The 15,745-nt window shown below is 31.9% G+C and overlaps 1 protein-coding gene across 4 annotated transcripts in view; it reads right to left on the bottom strand.

Moving 5' to 3' along the window:
• CDK13 (cyclin dependent kinase 13) overlaps positions 1–15,745 on the bottom strand; it is a 138,420-nt gene that overhangs the window by 84,685 nt on the left and 37,990 nt on the right. For all 4 annotated transcript variants that reach the window (XM_037010888.2, XM_037010890.2, XM_037010889.2 and 1 more), the window contains exons 3-5: positions 13,991–14,161; positions 12,469–12,608; positions 10,826–10,996 (exon numbers count right to left, since the gene is read on the bottom strand). In XM_037010888.2, coding sequence (XP_036866783.2) covers positions 10,826–10,996; positions 12,469–12,608; positions 13,991–14,161 — 482 coding nt within the window. The remainder of the gene's footprint in view (positions 1–10,825; positions 10,997–12,468; positions 12,609–13,990; positions 14,162–15,745) is intronic.

Here is a 15,745-nt window from a genome sequence, read left to right as displayed (position 1 = left end):
CCAGCCTTATCTTCTTTAATCCTGTCCCCCAACACTTACTCCTCTCAATTTACACAGTATTTTCATCAGAACACAAAATTCTTGGGAGATAGTTGGGCATTTTTAGTCTTATAGAGATGTAATACACATACCATACATACGCTCATGTAAAGTGTAGAATTGGTTTTAACATATTTAGAGTTGTGAAATAATCATCACAAAGAATTTTAGAACATTTTCATCAACATAAAAAGAACCTTGTGCCCATTAACAGTTACTCCCCATTTGCAAACACCTCCCCAAATCTCTGGCAACCACCTATCTAATTTCTATTCCTATGGATTTGATATTCTGAACATCATATATAAATGGAGTCACACAATACAGTGTTTTTTACTGGCTTCCTTCACTTAGCATAATGTTTTAAAGGTTCCTCCGTGTCCTTTATATAAAGTGGATATGAACCCTTATGGGATATATGATTAGCAAATATTTTCTCCCATATCACATTTTCTTTTTACTGATGAATCATCCTTTGATGCATACAAATCTTTAATTCTGACATAGTCCAGTTTACCCATTTTGTTGCTGCTGCCTGTGCTTTTGGTGTCATACCCAAGAAACCACCGCCAAGTCCAATGTAATGAAGTTTTTCCCCTATGTTTTCTTGTAAGATTTATATAGTTTTAGCTTTTACATTTAGGTCTTTGATCAATTTTGAGTTAATTTTTTGTATAGGTAGTAAGCAAGAGTCCAACTTCGTTGCTTTGCATATCGATATCCAGTTTTCCCAACACTTTTTGTTGAAAAGACTGCCTTTCCCCCAAGTCTTAGCACCCCTGTTAAAAATCATTTGATCATATACATGAGGGTTTATTTCTGGGCTTTCTATTCTGTCCCACTTGTCTATATACCTGGTCTTTATGCCAGTACTACTCTGATTACTGTAGCTTTGCAGTAAGTTGCAGTAAGTTATAAAATCAGACAGATGAGACCTCCAAGTTTGTTCTTTTTAAGATTAGTTAGACTATTTAGAGGTCCTTGAGATTCTATATTAATTTTCGGGTGAATTTTTCTATTTCTACAAAAACTACTCTTGGGATTTGCACTGAGTCTGTAGATTGCTTTGAGTAGCATTGGTATCTTAACAACATTGTCTTTTAATCCATGAACAAGTTTTTACTGTTTCAATTTCTTTCAGCAACGTTTTGTAATTTTCAGGGTATAAGTCTTTCATCTCCTTGATTATCCTTTTCAGGAGATATACTTTTCAGATATTTCAGAGGATAGGAAAGCAACTGATTTGGGGATGTTGATTTTGTATCTTGCTACTTTGCTGAGTTCATTTATTAATTCTAATGTGTAGAATCTTTAGAGTTTTCCACATATAAGATCATGTTGTTTATGAACAGAGATCATTTTATTTCTTCCTTTCTAATTCTTTTTTTTTTCTTGCTAAATTGATCTGTCTGCCAGCACTATGTTTAATAGAAATGACAAAAGCAGATATTCTTGTCTTTTACCTTACTTTAGAAGAAAAGCTTTCAGTTTTCCACCACCGAGTACGATGTTAGCTGTGGACTCCTTTTATATTTAATATGCTGGCATAGTTTCCTTCTAGTGTTTTTATCAGGAAAGGGTGTTAAACTTTTGTTAAAGGCTTTTTCTGCATCTACTGAGATGATTTTATGATTTTTTTTCCTTCGTTCTGTTAATGTAGTATATTACATTGATTGATTTTTGTATGTTGATCTGTCTTTGCATTCCAGGAATAAATTTCACTTGGTCCAACTATATAATCCTTTTAAAACACTGCTGAATTGGTTCCTAATATTTTCTAAGGATTTTTGAATAAATATTCATCAAAAATATTGGTCCGTAGTTATCCTGTAATCTTTGTATGGGTTTGATACCAAGGTAATCTGGCCTTATAGAATGAGTTTGCAATTAGTTCTTCCTGTTCAATTTTTTTTTTTTGGAAGAGTCTGGAAAGAATTGATGTTGATTCTTTCAGTGTTTAGTAGAATTCACCAGTGAGGCCATCTGCTCCTGGGATGTTTTTTATTAGAGTTTTTTAATTACAAATTCATCTCCTTACTTATTATAGGTCTGTTCAGATTTTCCAATTTTTCATGGTTCTTGGTAGGTTGTGTGTTTGTATGAATTTGTCCATTTCACCTACGTTATCCAAATTGTTGCTGTTAGTACTTCATTCCTTTCTATGGCAGAATAATATTCCACTGTGTGGATATGCCAGATATTGTTGATTTATTCATCAACTGATAGACATTTGGATTGCTTTTGGGCTATTACGAATTATCTTGCTGTGAACATTAATATGTAAGTTTCTGGGTGGACATATGTTTTTATTTCTCCTGGCTGTATCCCTAAGAGCTTAAGTTCTAGGTCACACGGTAACTCTATACTTAGTATTTTGAGGGTGCCTGTTTCCCAAACTGTCTATAACATTTTACAATCCCACCAACACTGCATGAGTCTTCCAATCTATCCACATCTTCTCCAATACTTGTTATTATCTATCCTTTTTATCATGGCCATCCTTCAGCACATATGAAATGGTATCTCAGTGTGTTTTTTTATTTGCATTTCCCTAACAACTATAATGCTGAACATCCTTTCGTGTGCTTATCGGCCACTTGTATATCTTGTTTGGAAACCAAACGTCAGATCATTTGCTCACTCTTTTCAAACAAGTTATCTTTTTATTATTTAGTTGTAAGAGTTCTTTACATATTCTAGGTACAAGTCCCTTATCAGATATATTATTTACAAATATTCTCTCCCATTCTATTAATTGTCTCTTCACTTTCTCAGTAGCATCTGCTAAAACACAGTTTTTCATTTTGAAGTACAATATATCTATTTTTTCATTAATTGCTTCTGCTTTGGTGTCATAACCAAGAAGCCTTTAGCTAATCCAAGGTCATGAAGATTTACTCCTCTATTTTCATCTAAAAGTGTTATGGTTTTAGCTCTTTTATTAGGTCATTAATCCATTTTGAGTTAATTAACATGTAGGATGTGAGCAAGGGATCCAGTTTCATTCTTGACCCAGCACTAATTATTGAAAAAGCTATTATTTTCCATGGAACTGTCCTGCTATCTTCATAAAAAAAATCCATGTCAGGGTTTATCTCAAGACTCTTGAGTTCTATTCCACTGATCTATATGTTTATCCTAAAGCCAGTAGAGTCTTGATCACTCTAGTTTTATACTAAGATTTGAAATCAGTTACTGTGAGTCCTCCAACTCTGTTCTTCTCTAAGATTTTTTTTAGCATTTTCGCCTTTCTTAAATTTCCATATGAATTTTAGGATCAGCTTGTCAGGTTCTGTAAAGAAGCCAGCTGGGATTTTGATAGACTGAGTTAAATATGCAGATCAATTTGGAAATTATTGCTATCTTAATGATATTATGTCATCTGGTCATGAACGTGGAATGTATTTCCATTTCTTTAGGTCTTCTTTAATTTCTTTTAATAATATTTTGTAGTTTTCAAAGTATAAGGCTTCTTAAAATTCTTTGCTCAATTTATTCCTAGACACTGTATTTTTTGTAAAGCTATTATAAATTAAACTTTCTTAATTTCACTTTGAATTTATATTGGTAGTATAGGGAACTGCAACAGACTTTTATATAGTCACCTTGTATCCTGCCACCTTGCTGAATTCATTTATTTGTAAGTTTTTTAGTGGATTCCATAGGATTTTCTGTACTTTCTATATTATGTACACACACACTAATTAGAAATAGTCTTACTTCTTCCTTTTCAATCTATTTACCTTTGATTTCATGTGCTTTCATATGCTTAAGTTCTAATTTGTTGCCCTAGCAATGTTGAATACAAGTGGAAAGAGTAGATAATCTTGTTTTTCACAGATGCCCTTTATCAAGTTCAAGCAGTTCCCTTCCATTCCTAATTTGTTTTATTCCTGCCCTATACTTGAAAGTGTAAACTGACACAACCTTTCTGGAAAACTTGGTGATGTGTGTCAAGAAACTTCTAAATTCAAATCCTGTGACCCAGTAATCCTATTGCTATTAATATATGTAAGGGAATACTTGGATGTGAATAAAAGTTTTGTGCATTAAGGACATTAGAATGAAAAGGAAATCTGGTTCCAATGTCTACGGACTCACTGACTGCTAGGATTGATGGGATATCTGCTCATTATGCAGGACCTTTATCATTCCACTTTATTCTAAACAAATCTATAATCGTTTAAGATTTTTCCTAGAAGATAGAGTTCCTCCTTTGGTTAAAGATACATAAATAGCTACAAATCACTGCTAGAATTTTCCATTATAAAACTTCAATATAGGAAACAGTAGTGAAATGCCTGAAAGAACCTATATATGCAACAACAGAGGGATGAAATACAGTTCATCAAGTGACATATTAGGCCATTAAAAAATGAAAGCAGTAGAACCTCAGTTTGATAATAAATAATCATATATATATATGAAAAAAGACACATTAGGGAAAAAATACAGAAAAATTATGATAATGATACTATCTGGGTCATTTTGTTTTCCTTTTTTTTATTTTTATTTTCCAAATTTACAACAATGAACACCATTTATAATCAAATTAAGAAAGCCTACATATTAAAACCATTCCCCTCTGCCTCACTCAAAAAAAGTTACTAACTCTACATAGTAAATGCAACACAAAATGAGGGTATAAGATCTTAAAAGTATGAATCCCTGACCTCCTATAGTAATTGGAAATTTCACATAAAAGTCAAGATAAAAATATAATGCTCAATTGAAACAATAAGTTTTGTCTTTTACAGACATAATGAATAGCATAATACAGGCAGCCCCCATATATTAAAATTTTAAACTTACAAATGACTTTCAATTCTGCTTCAATATGCTGTGGGAGGCCCAACTCTCATAGGAAAATTTTATTTGTAATAAAATAACTTGTAAGTTCATTTCTTCTTTTAAGGTTAAGAAAAAGAAAAAGGAAGCATAATTTTAAGTTGGTAGAAAGAGACTCCTTAGCAAAGATCCCTTGATTATTTGGTAGGTTCCACAGCCTGTATTACTTAAATTTTTTACTTATTTTGAAACTCAGTACCTACAACTGAAATTCCAACAATTGTAAGTTAACTGAGTTAACAATGAAGGAAAACTTCCAGACAGAAGTAAGTTTACCATTCATATATTAGTCTGATTTAGATCTAGTACGTACTGATCCCTCCATACTGGTTCCCAGAAAGTAGGCTAAGTCAGGGACCAGATGTCATTTTTTTAAAAATATCTCCAACATATTCAATAGAACTTGCTGATTTGAAGGAAATGTTCTATAGCTGCACAACCTTAAATGTAGCCAGTAGCCACATGAAACTACAGATCACTTAAAATGTGGCTGATACAACTAAAGAACTGAACTTTTAATTTCATTTCATTTTAATGAATTTCAATTTAAATAACCACATGTGCCTATAGTGACTACTGTGCTGATCAACACAATCATTGGTTGACCAATTATTGCAAACCAAAAAAGTATTCGTCTACAATAAATATTTCTGGGATGAAAGAATAAACAAATTAATCATAAATGCTTTCTGCACAAATTTTGTAAGGTATTAGTAGTTCTATATTGAGGGCATGTGTTCATATTTTTAAGAAAATAAGATAGGGAAAGTATTTGTTAAGCAAGATAACTTCTAGGGAATATGCCAGTCTTTCATTGTCTAATAAAACAGGTTAGGACAGTTAAAAATTATCCTCCTCTCTACCCAGTCATACAACATCCACCTTTTAACATTATACCTATTCCACAAGACCTTCCAATCTCTGTATCTCATTCATACGTTTAGTTACTCAAATTGTTATGATAATCTACTGTTGTGCTGCACATTATGAATATGAAGTAAAATAAAATTCAGATTCTGCCCTTAGGGATTTAGTAAGATATGAAAACTTGGTGACAAGATGAAATAGAAAATATTATTACAGAACTGAATAAAACATAATATAACATACAATCCAAGTACAGGGGGGCACAATGTGGGAATCAGACACCACAGAGGAAACATTATAGACTTCTTTCCTTAATCATACAGTGACACTTTTCACAAGCACTTAGTATAGAATATTGTTTCTTGATTTTTAGGAAAATTCCAAATTAAAACATTACTCAAATTCTCTCATAAAACAAAGGCTAATACAGAAAATATTATAGCTAACTTAATTTGTGCATAATAATTATAATACTGGTTTTTGGTTGTTTACTATGCTAATTTTAAGCACCCTAATGCTTTTGTTGGAATGATACCACTATTTCAGTGCTGTATTTTTTTAAATCTAAATACTAAATATTTACATCTTAAAATGGGAGATTTATGCCTCAAATTTTTATTTTATAATGTATATAACTGCAAAACAAATGGTCTTCTCCACCCAGAGAAGTATGAACTGCATTAAAATATTTATTTGAATATTACACTCATTCAGAAAGCATTTTTCGGTAAGTTCAGAATCCTCAACAGGAGAAAAAAATAACAAAGAAAAGCTTCTTCTGCAAAATAATTCATGTTAGTTCAAAGATCTTATGAACAGTAAGATACGAGCACGAGAGTCCTGAAATTAATACAAGCAACTGCAACCCGTTCTCCTTCCATATTTGAAACACTAAAGATCTGAGGTATAGAAAATGCTTTCTTTGCAACAAACCTCCCCCTTGCTAACAATAAAAAGGTTGTAGAACAGACAAAAAGGTTAAAAGACTCCCACAGAGTTATTAAAAAGAGATTGGACTGCCTGAAGATGAAGAATGGAAAAAATTTAGAATTAGTTTATTTTCCCCTCAACTCCCTTAATTATTTCAGAAAAAGCTCCTTCAGTATCTCTGTTTTTGCACAAAAATATATTGTCACTTGATGCCACTTAACCCTGTTTTCTTAAGGACAATGATTTCTTCTAAGACCCAATATTTTACCTTCAATTTTTCATGACTAATTTTTTCTCATTTTTAAGTAGAGCCAGGTTTTTAAAAATGTTTTTTATGGTGCTTTTCTTATATAGCCAATGGGCTGTGGTATAATAATGTAATTATTTCACAGAGGTTTGCAATTTTACTTGATTTTTATGTTGCTTATAATTATTATATTTATATTGTTTTAGGTATTTAGTTTCACTTCTTAAAATTTTATGAATTGTACACAATATTAAATCAAAGTTCCCATACTGTCCTTCTGCTCCAACATGACAATCACAATTAGTATAATGTCACACAACTAGCAGGGTCAGGATGAGAACCTATGGGCTCCAAATCTAGTTCCCTTTACACCAAAGTATGCTGCCTCATCATGGTTCCCATAAAAAAAAAATAGGTTCATTTAAAAAGGACTGCATCACCTCATACCTACCAGAATGGCTATTATCAAAAAGACAAGAAATATAAGTGTTGGCAAGGATGTGGAGAAAAGGAACCACTGTGTATTGTTGGTGGAAATCTAACTTGGTGCAGTCACTATGGAAAACAGTATGGAAGGTCCTCAAAAAATTACAAATACCATATAATCTAGCAATTCCACTTCTGGGTATTTATCCCAAGGAAATGAAAATACTACCTCAAAAAGAGACATGCACCCCCATATGCACTGCAGCATTATTTATTAGAGTCAAGCCACCTAAGTGGCCATCAAAGGATAAACGGATAAAGAAATGTGATATATATGTATTATTCAGCCATTACAAAGAAAGGAAATCTTGCCATGTGCAACAACATGGATGGACCTTGAGGACATTATGCCAGGTTAAATAAGTTAGACACAGAAAGACAAATACCATATGATCTCACTTATGTGTGAAATCTAAACAAACTCATAGATACAGAGAACAGACTGGTGGCTGCCACAGGCAGGGGATAGGAGGCTGGTAAAATGGGAAAGATGGTCAAAAGAGACAAACCTCCAATTATAAAATAAATAAGTCATGGGGACATAACATAGAGCATGGTAACTACAGTTAAAAGTACTGTACTATTTATTTGTGAGTTGCTAAGAAAGCAGATAGTAAAGGTTCTCATCACAAGAAAAAAGTATTTTTTAAGTACATGTACTGATGGAAGTTAACTGGATTTATTGTGATTTCACAATATATACAGATATTGAATCATTATGTTGTTGAAAGAAATGTTTATGTCAATTATCTCTTAATAAAATAATTAATTTTTAAAGGACTATGTTTTAAATTTTATACTCCCTCACATACTCTAATATGTTTAACTAAAACCTGGCACTTCTCGCATAGTGGAATACTAAGTTATTATGACTCATACAATTACAAACAGGATTTTGGTGGGGAAAAAGATGGGGGCACAAATACATCAAATCTGTGATTTATAAAATACAGTGCTAGGATTATGGAGGAGTCAAAAAACAAAACAAAACACAAAGACTTCAGGGAATTTATAATTTGGTAAGGAAAACAAATTATGACCATAAACACAACAGAAGGAAAACTATGAATAATTTATATGTTGAGAAATAGTCATCTTTTTAAAAAGTGCTAAAGTATGGACAGGATATAATAACTAGAACTCATTTATTTATTAAACGAGTAGTCATTCAGTACCTTCTATGGTCTATCCATGGAGCTAGGTAGGGGATGTAACAGAGAATAGAACAAGGTCACACTGCTAATAAGCTAAGTGGAGAAACAAATGAATAACAAATCAATACAATTATTCTGGAAAAAGTTCTGAAGAAAAAGATAAGAGCTTTTAAATTGTGTGTATCTATATGCAGTGGAAAGTGGGAAGACTGGTCGGGTAAGACCTCACTAATGAACAAAGCAGCATTCAGGCTGAAACTTAGAGGATGAGAAGTCAGCCTTTCAAATAGCATGTGTGTATACATGTGAGGGGTAGAGAGGTTTAAACCCAGGGCAGCAGTATGTGTAAAGACTTTAAGGCAGGAAGTACACTGGAAGTACACTCACACATACTCAGTGTGAGTCAATGTGAGGGTAGCTTGGTGAAAATCAGAAAAATGGCATAGAAGGGGTTGGAGAAATAGGGAGGGACATGACCCTACAGATCTAAGATGCAAGAGGTCCAGGTTATTTTAAAAGAAAAGCAAATGTATTTAATTTGGCTACAGTTTGAGGTTAATGAAAGACAACCTTTGCACACCACCCTCATGCATAAAATCTTAATTCCTACCACACAATAAATGTTTCCCTTTAATGGATAAAGAAGTAACAGGCTCAGAAGAACTAAAAGGCCTTGCAAACAAGGTCACACTGCTAACAACTAAGTCACAAATCCCAGACATTCAAATCCAAGTTAAACTAGTATCCTTTCTACCACACAAGAAGTAATGAAAAATAAGATGGAAAAAGACAAACTGGGTTAAAAGTCAGGCCAGGGAAGGACTTTATTATGGACAAAAACTAATGAAGTGACATTAAAAAGATGATTCTATTTCCATAGTGCATACAGAATACTTTCAAAAATAAGTTCCTTTATATAAAATAATTACCTATATCACTATGCTCCCCAGAGGAGTAAGATTTCATGTGTGTGAGAAAGACAGCAAGCTGGAGACAGCAGGAGGCTAAATACCATGTTCAATTAGAACATACCCACTTTAATCTGTTTATATTAGATTTAATTTGAAAAAGAATTCTGCTCCTTGAAAACCAGATTACAAAGAACTCAACTTTGATTACAAAATCCTACTCTGTGAAGATCTAAAACCAATGGAAATAGAGGTTTCTTTCACCTGTCAGATGCCCTATGACTACTTTAATAAGCACTCTAATTTCTTTTCAGCTGTTCTGCTAAAAGCCAACCATATACCACCACAGTTCATCAAAAGGCAATTTTAGGTAAGGTTTTTGCCTCTACACTTTTAAAATTATTTGCCTATCATAAAATTTCCTTGTATGTTAAGGTATTATAACATTAAAAATGCAAGGTAAATATATTCTAATAAAGTTAACCCTTCAACAACATGGGGGTTAGAGGCACCAACTCCCCATGCAGTCAAGTATCAGCATATCACTTTTGACTCCCTAAAACTTAACTACTAATAGCGTACTATTGATTTTATGGTAATAAATGATAAAACAGAATAGTATCTACATATATTTTATACATTCATGATATACTTAATTTTTTTGGTATTTTTAGGCTACATGATTCATCTGCAAGTTTTTTCAAATTGTCAAAAATCCCCCAAGTTTTTCTAATATACTTATTTTTAAAAATATGCATGAAAGGGGACCCCTTCAGTTCAAACCCATGTTGTTCAAGGGCCAACTGTACTATAACTGTTTCTCAATCACTAAAAAATGAAGACTAAAAATTATATAGTGATGCTCAAAATAACAACTATTGCTAGTGAATACTAATGTGCAATATTCATAAATATCCTTTGATGTTTTCTTAGGTGACTCAAAAATCACTAAAGTACACAGGGATAAGATAGAAACATTTGTAAAACATGTAGTTTCTCTTAAGTCAGGTCACTGTGATTCTACTGTACCTTGACATCAATTCTGACATTAGAGAGACACCATATAGGTAACCAAGAAAAAATGTACAGTATTTGAATGATTTGAGGATGAATTAATATTTTTAGATGATTACTATACCTATCTTTCCCACTCCATTATAATGAAATATTAAAATACAGTTAAAAAAAAATCACTAAAGTAAACATAATTCTTTCACTCAACTACATTTAAAAAGTAGAGTCTGATATTAAGGCAATAGTTTTATGTGACTTGTAATTATTCAAATAGAGTCAATATCTGTTACCACAATCTGCAAATTAGCAACATAATGAGTATGCACACATACCTTTATCCTTCTTAAAATCCAAAGCATCTTCTTTATCAGTCACTATTTCCTTCATATTGATAATACTCTGGTGAGTAAGCTGTCGGAGAATTTTAATTTCTCGAATTGCTGTAATCGGAAAGCCTTCCTTTTCATTATCTAGACGTACTTTTTTTAAGGCTACCATTTCTCCTGTTAGAAAATTAAATAAAATCAGGTCACCAACTGGCAAAACCAAATGACATTTTTCTTAATGTTAAAGTTAATTCATAATTTCTGTTCCTATCTCTTGAAACTACAACTCATAAAACTTATTTTAGTTTCCAACATACCAAATTTTAATGCTTAGATTCAAGAAATTAAGTCTCAGGTTAAATAAATTATGGTATAATATTTATCCAAACTGTGTAATACTTTACAACTGTTTAAAAAGGATGGGCAAAGTCCATATGTTTTATGATTTTACACTCTCCAAGGTATATTAAATGAAAAAAGCAAGATGATGAAGAGTAGATACATCACATTGCCATTTGGCAAAGGAGGAGAGGACAAATACACCCAATATGTTTATATATGTGTAAAATCTCTTAGAACAGATGAGAAAATTCTATATGTTGTACAGCTGCAAAAATATGCTCAGACATAGTAATCTGCCCAAAGCTGCTCAGTTATTCAAAATCTGGTTTAGCTGTCTCAAAAGTATGTGCTCTTTCCAACTATACTAAATGCCCTCATAATTTAGATATGAATGAGTTCTCTATCAGATAATACCTAAATATTAAGTAACACACACACACACATACACACAAATCCTACTACAAGAAAAAATTCACTGTAATAAAGGCTTGGTCATTCCACTTCTACAGAGAAAAAAGGAATTCTGTACTTACAAATTTTCCAAAAGAAGGATGTTTATCTTTTTAATCATTAAAACTTGAGTTTTTATGCAAGTCTAAAATACAGTATGATTCTTTATTTTATTAAATAGCTTCTAAAAGTTATAATTTGTCTTTCTCATATTGCATAATCATCATTATAAATATTATTATTAAATGCTGTAACTGCCTTCAGGAGTTTCTAAGCATAAAGTAGTCTCCCCTATACTAAATGGCCCCAAACAGCTATGCCATTTAATCTTTTAGCTTATTTCAACAAGGAATTATAAAGTGAAGATTAAACAATGGCTGTATGCATTATTTAGTAAAATATATAGCCTCTGATACACTTTTTCCTCTGCTGCAAGGCCTTTTAAAATTTTCTCTCAGGTTCCTGATTATGTTCTAAAAGACTGAGCTGCTAAATCTGGCCTCCAAATAAGGGGCAATTTCTATAGAAAAAATTTTTTTGGCCAAAATATGTGTTGACTAAGGCTTAAAACAATAAAATCTACTACTAAGAAATTATTCACTATAAAAAGAAACTAAATCCCACCATACTCACATAATAAACACTAAAACACATATAATTTGTGTATACACACCCACTTACATATACTCATTATCTTATATAAGTGCACAAATAAAACAAAAAAACAAGATGAAACAAAAGCATGATAAATTCAAATTTAACATATTTTTTTAATTCCCCAAGTTATACATTAGAAGAGAAACACAAATTAAGAACATTCCATAAGCCCAAAGATCCATAGCATTTGGCATTCTTACCAGTGTCTTTATCCCTGGCCTTGTAAACTTGTCCATAGGTACCTTCTCCAATAATTCCGATGATATCAAATTTATCCACGCAGCGTTTTCCCCAGTCAATATCTTTTTCTTTGATTTCACCATAGCGAGGCCCACATATTCTATCAAATATAGTTCTGATGTTTTTATATACAATCAAGCAAACTGAATAAACTGCTTATCACTCAATACCCACCGTCCACCCCATTTATATCCCTTATTTGCCCCCACCCTTACATATTTGTGATCTATCCAACACAAGCAAGACTGCGATTTGATATAAGTTGTCATGAAAGTCATGGTATTGTTTCCCCACTCTGACTCTTCTTCTGCAGACTAATACTTAAACTGGGGATAAGAAGAAGTGAAGCTTGTATAAAGGCCTTATGGAAATAAAATGTAATTCTTCAGTGGGTGGATAAAACCAATAGTATAAAGAGTCAAAGTTCTCCAACCAACTTCCAGAAAATTTTCTTTTTCATTCATTGACTATATATATATGTGTATATATGCTTTTAAAAAACAAAATTTTGATGATGAACATTATTGAAAATTTAACTGTAAAGCTTACTGATAGACTTATGGCTAGATGAAATGATCTTAATAATGGAAACACTAGAAGATTTTTAGTCTGAGAGAGTATAAAAGTTTTAGTATAATCAATTCTTAAGAAGCCACACTAAATGTGTGTGTATGTGTATTATATATATGATAAATATTTGACATTCTTCAAAAAGATATGCAGTTTTATAGTATTTTAATATTCTGGTAGGTAACAGAAATTAGCATAAAGGAATAAAGCTACAATACTCAAGGAGAGACTATTTTTTAAATGTTCCAGCTTTCTATTCATATTAGAAAATCACATCATAGTCTCACACTTGACACTACTTGAACAGCAATTCTAAAACCAAATCCTACTCAGAAGTCTTCCTCACACTTTCCCTTGGTTATACAAAAGTAAAATAAGGACTCAACACTTTGCCTCCTTAAGTAATAAACAGGTTTCAAGGAAAAGAGTTATCTCTAGTCACTTACTTGAAACTAATTTAGGATACAGATTTCAAAACTTCTTCCACTCCACCTCTTGCAAAATGAAGAATGCATTTGGATATGAGAGCAAATGGAGCTAAAAGCAAAGGAAAACAGCAGCTTGCCCATTACTAATTTTGTTTGGGCTCACTACTAACTTCTACCTTATCCAACTGCAGTGTGTCTGTTTTTTAAAATATCTTAATTATAGACATAATCTTTAACATACAGAATACCCCAAGAAATTAATACATAACAAGCTGTGAGAGAAAATTAAATTTGGTTTTATTAGTCATTTTGAATAGGTATGCAGGCAATTATGAAATTTTTTAAAACTCTAATTTATTCATATACTTAAGCTGAAATACACTTTTTATTGTTTTAAATCTTAATTTTGTGTTTTATGATTCTGTAATGATGATCCAGAATCATCTCTGGTCAATTTAAGAGCAGGTAAAAAGCAAGCACATACTTAGGCCTCCTTTTACTATGTAACTGTGTTGCTGCTTTCTTTTCCTCTGGACTCTTTGAGACATCATCTCCTCCTGGTAATTCAGGGGGCAGTGGTAAATCTGCAAGCAGACATCGTAGTTTCTTTTCTACTTCTTTTTTAACCGCTTTTACTGAAATATTTCCTCGTAGGCTAAGAAAGAAAGGAATCAGACAAACAAAACACAAAAACTCATTTCATCAAGAAGTAAAAATGCAGCCCTGTCTTAACATTTAAATAGCATGCAAAGGCAAAATACTAAAATGAGTTTCTTTATTTACCAGCTAAAATAATGTACTATCCTCGATTGTAAACACAATATTTGGAGGTAAAAATGATAGTGAATTAGGTAAAAACTAAGGAAAGCTGAACAAAGTGTGGACTTTAGATCCTAACAATGTATCATTAGGTTCATTAATTTTAACAAATGTACCATACAAATGTTAACATGTTAATAAAAGTAAAGAAACTTAGTGTAGGATATATGGGGAGTCTTTGTAGTACCATTATAATTTATCTGTAAATCTAAAACTGTTCTAAAACAATAGTATATTTTTAAATGATATAGAATTAATAGAAAACTAAATTAAAACTGGAAGTCAACTAGTCATGCTTTACAGTAAAACTCATTAGTTTTGTAATCACGTTTGGCTTGATTCTGGTGAAGAGACAAAAGTTGTTTTGCTGTAAGAAATAAGTAAAACTTTATGTTGTTATTGGCCTTGCCCATTTAAATAATCACAACCAAATTAATTTAGCTTTGCCTCTTTTCAGGGTTAAATTTTCTAAATTGGACAATGATTATTCTTAATTTTTTTAAGGTTCTAACTTACTAGAATGATAGGTGAAGATTTAAGCTGTTTTATACTTTTTATAAATGCATAAAGAGCTCTGACATGTAAGGTAATTGATTAATCAACCCAAATACAAAATCTGTTTAATAATATGACATGTTGAAAAAGAATCTTCTAATGATAATAAAATTTGGACTTCACACAGTTTCACAGCAATTATGAGTCCTATAATGAAGAAGTTCAGTAAGACATTGCTGTGGTCAGAAATTAACTAAAATGTTGTCAATGTAATCATTTCATTTAATTATAACTTTTTCTAATCGTGTTGAACATTAGTATCACTATACAACAAATACATCCTTTAATACCATCTGCACCTTTTCTTCATAACCCCATAATACTCACAACTAGGCTTTTTAGCAGGGTTAAAACATGATCAAAAAGAAACTGGTTTGCAGTTTTATTTTTAAAGTAATGGTATACACAGTCCACTTTTCAATTTTAATTGTCCCTCCATTCAGCAAATATTGATTGTATGCTTCTATGTATTACATATTATGAACATCACTGGAGTCTGACAACAAAAACAGTATAAAGTACATTAAGATACAGTTCCTCTTAGAAAGGATCTTACAATTTTTTGAAGGACACATCAGGTAAGCAGCAAGATAATGTAGCTAAAGGGTAGCTAAGTCAGGGCTGAAAGATAGCAAAAGCTTTCTGGAAAAGGGGTTACTTGAACTGTCTGAAAATATAAACTATTTAAAATATTTAATTAGAAAATGATAGTCTCTAACTTATAATGAGGCTTCAGTTAAAAACTCTCATATAAAAATGTCTGTAAATCAAATCAGTATTTCAGGGGGAAAAAAAACCGGAGTTTCAATTTTACTTATACTTTAAAATGTAAACGACTGCTGATATTCAACTATATCATTATATG

Source organism: Manis javanica, chromosome 6 (genome assembly GCF_040802235.1).
Source record: "Manis javanica isolate MJ-LG chromosome 6, MJ_LKY, whole genome shotgun sequence".
NCBI classification, from domain to species: domain Eukaryota; kingdom Metazoa; phylum Chordata; class Mammalia; order Pholidota; family Manidae; genus Manis; species Manis javanica.
The sequence above is the reverse complement of the archived record's forward strand: the minus strand, read 5'-3'. Positions and strand labels throughout refer to the sequence as shown.